The 10,353-nt window shown below is 59.3% G+C and overlaps 2 protein-coding genes and 1 long non-coding RNA gene across 5 annotated transcripts in view; 2 read left to right on the forward strand and 1 right to left on the reverse strand.

The window, feature by feature from the left end:
- The window catches only part of GBF1 (golgi brefeldin A resistant guanine nucleotide exchange factor 1), a 103,204-nt gene extending 101,014 nt beyond the window's left edge, over nt 1-2,190 (forward strand). For all 3 annotated transcript variants that reach the window (XM_040563884.1, XM_040563885.1, XM_040563886.1), the window contains exons 39-40: nt 104-241; nt 534-2,190. In XM_040563884.1, coding sequence (XP_040419818.1) covers nt 104-241; nt 534-820 — 425 coding nt within the window. In that variant the 3' untranslated portion in view covers nt 821-2,190. The remainder of the gene's footprint in view (nt 1-103; nt 242-533) is intronic.
- A 1,532-nt stretch (nt 2,191-3,722) lies between these two features.
- LOC121073173 lies at nt 3,723-6,218 on the reverse strand. Its single transcript, XR_005821536.1, has 2 exons — nt 6,115-6,218; nt 3,723-4,002 (listed from the first exon to the last, which is right to left on the reverse strand). It is a non-coding gene; the product is annotated as an uncharacterized LOC121073173 (long non-coding RNA).
- Nucleotides 5,714-10,293, forward strand: TMEM150A (transmembrane protein 150A). The gene is made up of 7 exons (XM_040563911.1): nt 5,714-5,869; nt 6,223-6,270; nt 8,181-8,252; nt 8,457-8,524; nt 8,702-8,829; nt 9,165-9,342; nt 9,647-10,293. Exons 1-7 carry the CDS (start codon nt 5,790-5,792, stop codon nt 9,886-9,888), a joined length of 816 nt encoding a protein of 271 aa, XP_040419845.1. The 5' UTR covers nt 5,714-5,789; the 3' UTR covers nt 9,889-10,293.
- The last annotated feature ends 60 nt before the right edge of the window (nt 10,294-10,353 follow it).

Raw genomic sequence — 10,353 nt, forward strand, 5'->3', positions numbered from 1 at the left:
TGAGATGATAGGGGCAGAGCTTGGCATGAGGAGGGCAAACGGAGGGTAGGCAAAAGGAAGGAGCAGACTGGTGTGTGGTCTCACTCTGTGTTTGTTTTCCTAGATCCTGTCCCCAGCATGCCAATGGAGCAACACCCTCAGAAGTCAATAGCGTCTGCCCTGCCCCCTTCTCCTGTGGGGGATGTGAGGTCAGCCACCCACACAGGACCTTTGGAGAAGCCCTGTGAAATGGGTGCCACTGGTGAGTCCATGCATTTGTTTTTCCTTGCTTTGGCGTGATCTAGAGTAGCCAGTTGTCTTGTGCTGCTGATCCTGCTTCTAAATGGATTGATTGCAGCCTTCTTGCTGTGGTTACTGGGGGCAGAGGCTGGGGCAGAATGCCTGTGATTGGCACCTGCTTCTCAAGGGCCCCTTAATGAAGGCACGTGGATGGGGAAAGTCCGAAAAGGTCCTTGAGCTGACCCTTAGCCTGGCTTGGCTTGGCTTTGTCAAGGCCTGTGTAAGGCTATATTTTTGTCTCTTCCTTTTTCCAGAGTCTGAGAGAGCCACTGCACCTGCATCACCCACCATCAGCACCTCTGCCTCTCCTTCTTTCACAGCATCAGCTCCAACCAAGGCAAGCCCCGTTGCAGACGTACCTCCTACAACAGCACAGCCACCACTCATCCTGCAGCCCCTTGCCTCCCCCCTGCAGGTTGGGGTGCCACCTATGACTCTGCCAATCATTCTCAATCCAGCCCTAATAGAAGCCACCTCTCCTGTTCCTCTCTTAGCTACTCCACGGCCCACTGACCCCATGACAACCTCTGAAGTCAATTAGCTTGAGGGTGTGCAAGAACTGTCCGCTGAGGAAGCTCTGGGTAGAGGATGCTGGCCAAACATTCTCTGGTAGCGAGCATATTTGTTTTAGAAGATGATGCTAACCTGAGCAGAAGGGCAGCTGCTGCAGTCCCCGGAGCACATCACATTTGTTCCCTTCTTGTGGCAACTGCCCCAAAACCCCTGACTGCAGCCTTCTTGGTGTCCAGTTCCACTGACCAGTTCCTTCCTGCCTTCACAATCTCAGGGACCAGGCAACACCCCCACCCAGCAGCCTGGGACCAAGCTGCCACCACGTCATCTGGCGAAGAGTGAAAAATCCTTGTTGTAACACCAGAGAGGGGCAGCACTATGAGACCGCCTCTCAGATGGTTCAGTCCAGTCCCTGGACAATTCCCCAGCTGTTCCCTACCTTTCCTGCCCACGCTTCTGGTCGCACTGCTTTATTTGGGCTCTGGACATGCCTGGGCTCAGCAGGTTGAGAATTTTGCCTAGATGATTGCTTGCAGCGTAGTTCCCAGCTTGCGATGTAGGGCTTCTTGTCTGCTGTAGCCACATGCTTTCCTTCTGCAACGTGGATCACAGCAATCCCCTAACCAGGTAGGGAGCAGGGCAGCCTGGTAGGCACAGCACTGTCTTCCGCACCTCGTCCTGCAAACATAATCAGGCTTTCTGGATGGAGGGAGCAAATTCAGAGGGCCCTGCCTAGTTAAGCAGATGAGAGGGAAAGGCAGAGCCCTGCGAGCTGAGAGCAGAGCACTGTGGCCATTTCTCAAACAGCGTTTGGGGAACTACTCCCCTTGGGGTGCACAGCAGTGCTGTGTTTTCTACCACTTGCTGCATTGGCCTCTTAGTGTCCAGCCCCAGGGCTGTCCCCTCCTCTTCAGCTGGAGAAGGCGCTGGGATCTGTGGCACCTGCTGGTAGAGGAGCAGCTTTCTCTTGGAAGCTCCTGCCAAGATTGTACCTTTCTGCATCTTCTGGTTGTCGGGTGCCCGCCTCCTTCTCCACCTAGGGTGTTCCTGCAACTGAAGTCAACACACAGTCTCTGGTAGTCATTCCCGTGCTTCTGCCGTGCAGCAGGGGTGTCCTGCTCTTCCATTGCCTCGTGCCCAACGCAGAGCTGGCTGCCTGGCAAGCACTGCATCTCAGTTCTTCCTCCTCTAAATTGGTTGGCTAAATTCTCAGTAATACCAGCTTCAGAAATCCCACTGGTGACTGGGAGGGGTGTGGGCGCTGACTCCAACCCAGCGTGTGCTGTACTGAGAGGAACCTAAGGTTGGGGTGGCAGTACAGCCAGTGTACATATGGAGTAAATGGCTTACGAATCCAATGGACTTTTTACAGTGTAATAAATACATCCTGTAAATGAACGTTCCAGTGTTGCGCTCCTTTCCTGTTGTGGTTCTGTGGCCCAGAGCTCTGGGAAGAGTGGAGAGTTTAATTTTTACGGTGCTGTGCCCTTCTGCCCTGGCTCAATGCACCAACGCTTCCAGCAGCGAGCTCTGTCCATGGGACTTGCTCTGACCGCTGGGCGGCTCAGCCGGGAGGCTGCGGTGGAGGCTGGGGCTGCCCAGAGTGGGGCAGGAATGGTTCCACCAAGGTCAAGGCAGAGCTGTAACAACTAAGGCTGCTCTTGCTTTCGTGGCAGCACTTTGGTGTCAGCTGTAAGATCTCCGGTGTAATGGTGCGTGCTCATGCACAGCCAGGACTGAGGACAGAAACGAGGGCTGAAGAGCAGATGCTCTGCGGCATCTCGGCACGCAGCCAGAACACAGACCTCGGTGACAGTGTGGCTCACTTCAAGGAAAGAAGCCTTTTCCCTCTGATGAGGAAGAAATCCTTATTTCCACTGACAGGACTCTGACTTGGTGAGGGCATGAGATTCTGGAGCCTTCCAGGGCTATTCCTTGTCATGGATGTGGGCAGCCACAGGTACTTCCATCCTGATGTTTTCTGCTCTGTTGTGGTAAGATCCACACAGTGTCTTTAGAGCTGTGTGAGGCACTGATGCCTTCCCTATCGGAAGGATTCCAGAGGATTCCTATGGGCTTAATAAGGAGTTTAAAAACTTCTGAGTTTGTTTGAATTTCATGGTCAAAGGTCTAAATATTGCGTAATGGAAATGTGATGCGCATGCTAGGAAAGCCCCGTTAATAAATCCTGGTTATCTTTCCCTGTTTCTACCATTCCTTGAATACTTTTATTCCTGTAACCTTCTCTTCCTCGCCCTCCAGTACCAAAGCCATGGTGTCCCTGCTGCTCTTATACACTTTCCTTCATGCTTTTGAGCCCTTGCCCTGCCTGCCCATGGTGCTTCTACGTCCAGGCCACCTCTCTGTCCCGTATTTTCAAGGCTTGACTTCTATTTACAGCTCTGTTTTTCTAAGCTGCCTCCAAACCGCTTGCTGAAGCCTTTAGATGATTAACTCTTCATAAGCCATTGCTCAACTCTAAAGTGCTTTTATGTCAGCACTGCTGCCCTCTGATCCCTGGACAGTCTTTTGACTTCTTGGACTGCTGTCATTTACCGGCAAAGCCCAGTTTTTCCTGTTGCCTTAAGATAGTTGTTTTGAGGATGCTGCATTTTAAACTGTTTGCAAACCCAATTTGTACCTAGATTCCTGTATCTGAACTCAGACAATCGTGGTGCAAAGCAAAAGCTACCAGAGGAAACTGCAGGAAATGGGACTGGAATGTAAAGAATGTAGGATGGAAAGACAAAATTGCACTTTAGACGGTTTTCACTAAAGTGCAAATAGGAATGGGCTGAAAAATAGATAAATTTATTTCAGCATTGTTTGGATTTTGCAATAAAGAGGCTTCAAGTGTTTTGCAAAAAAAAAAACATAAATTGTTTTAGTGTGAGCTCAGAGGAGATCAAGGATCAGCAGACAGGTAGCACTTGCTGTGTGATAAATACAGTTTTATTGATCAAGTCTCTTGACTTTTCCTTGTAACTCGAATTACACAACAGCCGTGCTGCCAGTGGCTGTTGGTGAGCAGGGGTGGTCACAGCCCTAGCGTTCAAGCCTGTCCCAGCATCCACTTCTGCTAGACTTGGACTTCTTTCTCATTTTTACGGGTCTGACTCACTGTTGTTCCAGAGGATGCTGGACAGACATCACAGTAGTTTGGGTTTGCTTGCCTCTTGCTGTTCCAATGTACATCAAGAACTTCCGCAGCTGAAAGAGAGCAGGAATAAATGTCAGTAATCAGCATATGTCAATAGAAGGGCTTACTGTGGAGCTGGTGTTGTCCTCAGTATGAAGCCTTCTAACACGAGAAAGCCCTATTTAAAAGATAAGCTCTGGCTGAAAAATGTAAATTTGACGCTGAAACTTGTAAGTGCAGAATCTGAAGCAATGCTGCTTTTACTCAGATTCAGTATTAACAGGAAAAAAGGCCGTGTGCTAAAGCGTACTCAGCAGACCCAGTGATTTCAGAGAGGCGCCATCCAAAAGTGACCTGGCTTTTCCCTAACTGGAAACGCCACCTGTTGAGCTCCATCGGGAAACCTGCTCGTGTTAGAGCCTGAAGCATCCTGAAAACGCATCCCCCTCTGCTCCGCACCACCTGCGCATGCAAAGCAGCCTGCTTGGGTTTGCACTGCCCGTCCCATTGTCCAGGAACAATCCCAGCCCCACAAAGGCTGCTGGAGGCGGCAGCAGCTGCAGCACTGGCCCGGCGCCCGCCACACTGGGCAGCATTGTTCCTGCTGCTGCCGTGCGACCGCGGGGCCGCCGGGAGCGAGGGTCGGGCCCGCTGTCCTCCGGCCGGCAGCAAGGCAAAGGCAGGTGTGGGAGCACGGAACGAAGTTGTGGGGCACAGCGTCCTGCTGCGAGAGGTGGGGCAATGCCATGCTACAGAACAGGGAAAGACGCTTGGCCTTCGAGGAGCCAGCTTGGCTTCAGTTTTTTAGGAAGATCTCCAGGGACTACAAGTCCCAGTGTGCAATACTGTGCCCGGGGTTGTATAACCTGAGCTGGGGGCAGCAGGGGGCCAACGGCATGGCCTGTGAGTGTTGCCTTTCCTCTTCCCAGGGCCCAGGCAGGCGTGATGGTCCCTGCCGGCTGCAGGAGGAGTGCAGGCAGCCGCAGGGCCCGAGGGCCACCTGCAGCCTTTGGCTGTGCTGGAAGTGTTGGGACCTGCAGCCACATGCCCGTGGCCGCCCCTGGGCAGGAGGGTGTGTTAGCGCCGGGCTGCGGGCAGGAAAACGCGGCTGATGGTCCCTCGCCGCTGCCAGGGGAAGTCACACTTCCTCTTCTAACTTTTCCATTTAAGACAAATAGAAAGCTCCCGGGGCAGCGGGGCTGGTGGGTGGCAGCTGGACTGGATGCCCGGCTGGGCAGTGCCTGGCGAAGGAGAGGTCGCCCTGACGGGGTCAGGACCGTGTGTGCGGGCAGGTGCCGATTACACAGCCTGCTGGCAATGGGGCAAGATCCGTCCGTGCTGCGGCACAAACTGCACCACGGCCTCGGGACCCGTCCGAGCCGCCCTAACCCCGTTCCCTCAGGCACCGCAGCAGGGAGGGAAGGGAGTGGGGGGCTCCTCGCGGGCCGTGCCCGCTGCACCGGGCGGCCGGGGCTGGGCTCCTGCTACCCGGGGCGCTGCTTGAGGCACGGGGGGCGTCCGGCCGGGGGCCCCCAGCCGCTGCCCGTCCCGGTGCCCCGCAGGGCCGCCGCCACGTGGCGCCCGGGGCCGGGCCGGGCCGGGCCAGCCGCGCTCCCCGCCGGGCGGGGCGGGCCCTGCGCCGAGCGGGACCCCGCGCCTGCCCCGGGGCGGAGCCGTCCCGTCCCGTCCCTCCCGTCCCGTCCCGTCTCGGTCCCGTCCCGGCCCCGGCCCCGGCCTCGGCCCCGGCCCCGCGGCGGGCGCTGCCCATGGGGAGCGCGGCCCGGCGGCGGCCCGGCAGCAGGAGGCAGCGGGGAGGCTCCCCCGGCGGCCCCGCCGCCCGCCGCTAGCCCGGCGGGGCATGCCCGGCCCCGCCATGCCCGCCTGGGGGATCCTGCCCGTCACGCTGCCCGCCTTCACCATCACCGGCATGTGGATCGTGTGAGTAGCGCCGGGGGGGGCTCCGCGCCCGGGACCCCCTGCCCGGCCGGCCGGCCGGGTGCTGGGGGGCTCGGTGCATCGCTGTGCCCGAGGGCAGCCCGGGCAGCACGCGGGGCGGCCCCCAGAGCCCCCAGCTCCCGGTGCTAGGGGGAGGCAGGGCAGACCCTGCCGGTGGGCTGCTGGTGTGGGAGGTGGGTGCAGGTGGGAGACGCGTCCCAACGGGGACAGCCAGCTCTGCGCCTTACTTTTGGCTCCCGGTGAGCTCCTCTGCAGAGGTGATGCGATGTGGGCAGCCCGGGATGTGCCCCCCATCCCGCAGGGCACCGTGTAACCCCCGCTGTCATCTCCCCCAGGTACGCCATGGCGCTCTCCAACAACCACATCTGCCCCGTCCACAACTGGTAAGGTCCTGGGGGTGGGCAGGGTGGTGGGGCCCCCTGGTTAAGCACCCTGCTGACGGCAGGTCCTGCTCTGTTCCTCACCTGCTCTGACCCGCGGGTGGTTTGGGGGGAGCAAAGCCGTGTAGGGGCTAGCTGCCAGCAGGATTGGGCCCCGTGTTTGCAGAGCCTTGGGGATGGCGGAGCTGAGCAGAGGTACATCCAGCCCTCCCCCCACCCCCGGCACACTTGTGTGCGGTCACGGCCGCTCCGGTGAGCAGTCCGGCCCTGTGCACGGCACCCGGGGAGAAGGAGGCCATTGAGTAAACGCTAAGCATGGAAAAAGCCTGAAAATAAGTGGTCAGGGAATTACAGAGGGCCGTGTGTCTCCATGGAAAAGGCTGAGACTCGCTTGCTGGAGACTTGGACCCTGGGCCTTGGCAGTGCCAGCAGGGCTGTGCTGTGGCACCCATCTGCGCCCCAGGCTGGGAGGGAAGAGCTGTCCGCGCTCTCAGGAATTTCTTCTGCATGACTCTTGGCTTGTTGCGTCTCCTAAAAAATCTGCCCAGAAAATCCATGTTAGCTCAATTCTTGCTGGAGTGTTTGAAGGAGGGTAAAAAAAAAACAACCCGCTGCCATTTCCTGTCTGATGGATTATTCTGTCCTGGGAAGAATGTGTTTGTCGGCGTTGTCTCTGTGGCATAAACAGACGTTAATGATGAATAATGCTTCCAAACTTTGGGCTGATTGCTTTAAAAAAAATAGAAAAATCCCAAACCAAACAACACCACAAGAGCAGCCCTTGAGGAGGCCGTGGGGCTCCACGCCTTGCTCGGGTTTCGCGGTTGGAAAACAAAGCCACCAGTAAACGAGGAGACTGAAAAAACAGCAGAGACCAGCCCAGCCCTTTCCGAAAAGTCCTGCTTAACCGTGCGATTGCTGAGCCGCTTCAGCTGGAGGCGGCCGACGGCTCGGCTCCGACAGGCACCTTTGGCTCTGTGGCTGCAGGGTGGAGGCCCCCTGGGCTGTGCCAGCTAGGGGTGCCCGGGTGATGCTGCAGTAACAGGTGATGGGCTCTTGCGGGACACCCAAAAACCCTTCTGTGATCAGGTGCCAGCTCCTGGGAGAGCCCAGGCAGCTTCCCTGGGTGTCACGGCTCTGACCGTCCTGTCACCTTCCTCCCACCATGTCCTCGGCCTTGCCCCTGCTGTGCCCCACCATCAGGTGTTGGGGACAACAGTACCACTCCCTCGTGATGGTCCCGCAGGCTGATGCTGTGTGGTGGTGCCCCAGAGGCAGTCACTCTGCTGCCAGGGCCACCCAGGTGTCCCAGGCCACTTGGGAGGGCTTGGGGACACCGGCCAGCAGCTGCGCTGGGAGAAGCTGCAGCCAGACCGCGGGAGAGGGGATTTCCTCCCTTCCTTCCCGCTTGTGCTCCGGGCAGCCCTGCCTCCCCTGGGATGGCCATGGGCAGCGGAGCCCCCTTTCCAATACAGGGGGTGTCGCTGTGTGGCCAGGTATCCCCCAAAAGAGGAGCCATCCCTCCCCATGCCAGCAGCCTGCTCTAGGGCTTTGCCCACAGCCTGGTAGTGGCATGGAGGGGACAAGAGGCATGTACCCCTGAGGGGGCAGCTCGGTCAAAAAGCTGCTGAAGAGGCCCCGGGGCCAGCCGGGGTGGGCACTGTGGGGTGCCCGTGCCCCTGGGATCCGTTTCCCGCCCGGGCGCCACGTTCCCTGCAAGCCCGGAGCTGCCGGTGGCTGCGCGCCCAGCTCCACCCGTGCTGCCAGCCCAGGGCTGTGTGTGCCAGGGCTGGGAGCTGCGTGTTCCTGCTCCTGCCCCGGGGCTCCCTGTGGGCATCCAGGGCGTGATGCCCCCCCGGGGATGGTGCTCCCTGGCTGCAGGCCCCCCCAGCCTGTCCCTTTGCTCCCTGCAGGAATTACAACCAGTCGTGCGGCGTGGATGGCCCCGACTCCTGCTGCACGCTGGATCACATCCCCCTTGTGAGGTGAGGAGCTGGTGGGTGGGCTGGGGGCCGGGCCAAACCCATCCCCTCTCCTCTCTGGGGGCACAGAGCAGCAGAGGGAAGCCCCTGGGAGGGATGGGGACGAGCAGCGGGTGCTCGGGGCCGCCCAGGAGCGGGCCCTGGGGAGTGTCCTGCAACCTTGTGCCCCCTGCTGAGGGCTGCCCGTGCCGTGCCTTGTCCCCACAGCAAGTGTGGCACCCTGCCTCCTGAGAGCTGCTTCTTCAGCCTCATCTGCAGCTTGGGCTCCTTCATGGGTAAGTGCGCGGTGCTGAGGGAGTGGGACGCTCGGCCTAGTGCCGGGCTGGGAGCGGGGTGCTGCGTAGAGCTGGCCCTGGGGTGCTGGCCGGCAAAATGGTGGGCCTGGGATGGGCCCGGGGTTGGGGGGTCTCCAGCCAGCCATGTGTGATGGGCGCCGTGTCTCTGTCCCGTAGTCATCCTGGTGGGGCTGCTGAGGTACGCCCACGTCCTGGAGCGTGTCGGGCCGTCGCTCCTCAACACCCTGGGGCTGGCCACCGGCTGGCTCTGTGCCGCCGGCCTCACCATGGTCGGCAACTTCCAGGTAAGGCTTCTCCCTGGGGGCTGGGGCTGGTGCGGAGCGACATGGGGCTGATGTGGAGGTTGGAGGAGTGCGGGTGGTGGCAGGATTTGGGGTTGTTTTGTTGTTTCATGCACACCTCCACCCCCCAGGCACCGCACTTCCCCAGCACGTTTTATTTGCACGCTCATCATTTCGGGCCCGGATTATGCAGCCGGTTTGGGTTTAGCACTTATCTCAGAAAGCAAACATTTCAGCACCTGCCTGCTGCTTTCCGCAGTGCAGGGCAGGGCCAGGGCGGCGCTGGCTGTCCCCTTCGTGGCCCCTCGGAGCCGCGAGCTGACGGCCTGTGCCCGCAGGTGGATCACGCCAAGGTGCTGCACTACATCGGAGCAGGGGTGGCCTTCCCCACCAGCATGCTGTTCGTCTTCCTGCAGTCCGTCCTCACCTACCGCATGGCCAAAACCCGCGGGCATTACTGGACCGGCCACCTGCGTAGCATCCTCACCGCCGTGGCCTTCATCACCCTCGTCTTCAGTATCCTTTTCCTGGCCCTGCCGTCTGTGGGGAGGTCGCTGGGATGGGCAGGTGACGGCGGCCCCAGCCTGGCTGCCATCACCCTTGGGGTGTTGGGGTGGGCTGCGGGAGCATGATGGCCCTTCATAGCCTCAGCCCAAACCTGGCAGAGCAGAAGGGCCACCTTATATTGTTTAATGGGTATTTTGAGCCCTCGGCAATGCAAAACCTGTCTGAGTTACCTATAGCCTATGACATATAACCTATAGTCCTCCTTGGGGTGGTTGGGGGCTGGCCGTGCTTTCCTTGACCGGGATGTCCTCAGGCGGTGTGTTCTTCATCCAGGAGAGCTTCGTGCTGCAGCACGTGGCCGCACTGTGCGAGTGGATGTTTATCATCGACGTCCTGGTCTTCTACGGCACCTTCACCTTCGAGTTCGGGGCCATCTCCACGGACACCTTCCTGGTGCTGCTGAAAGCCAGCCGGGCCCCCAAAAGTTACAAAGGCGAGAGCAGCCTGCCCGGCACGGCCTGCATCCACGGCGCGGAGGGTCTGGCCATGGTGTGACCCCGATGGGAGGCAGGCTGATGGTGGGGACCAGCAAGTGGGGCTCTGCCAGCGGCTCCCCGCCTCGAATGTCTCCCAGACCCCGCGTGCTTTGGGGTGCACGTGTGTGTGCGTGCACACGTGGTGCTTGGTACGTGCCCCCCGACCGGGAGCTGCAGCCGGGCTCCTCCAGCAGCTGAGGCCCTGCAGCCCCCAGGGAACAGGAGCTGCCCCCCAAGGGCTGCTAGGGGACGGGGGTCAGGGTTGTCCCCTCTGTGTCCTTGGCTGTCGGAGACAATCATGCGGGGGGAGCACCCCACTGGTGTGAGCCCGTCCTGGAGGCTGGTGGGAGCGGGGAGGGCGATGAATGAGTGTGTGCGTGTGTACATAGAGCTACGTATATATATAGACAGATGTATATACACATATATATATAGTTTTTCCCTTGTCCCTCGCGAGGGGCATTGCTGCTGCTGTGCGCGTGGG

Source organism: Cygnus olor, chromosome 7 (assembly GCF_009769625.2).
Source record: "Cygnus olor isolate bCygOlo1 chromosome 7, bCygOlo1.pri.v2, whole genome shotgun sequence".
NCBI classification, from domain to species: domain Eukaryota; kingdom Metazoa; phylum Chordata; class Aves; order Anseriformes; family Anatidae; genus Cygnus; species Cygnus olor.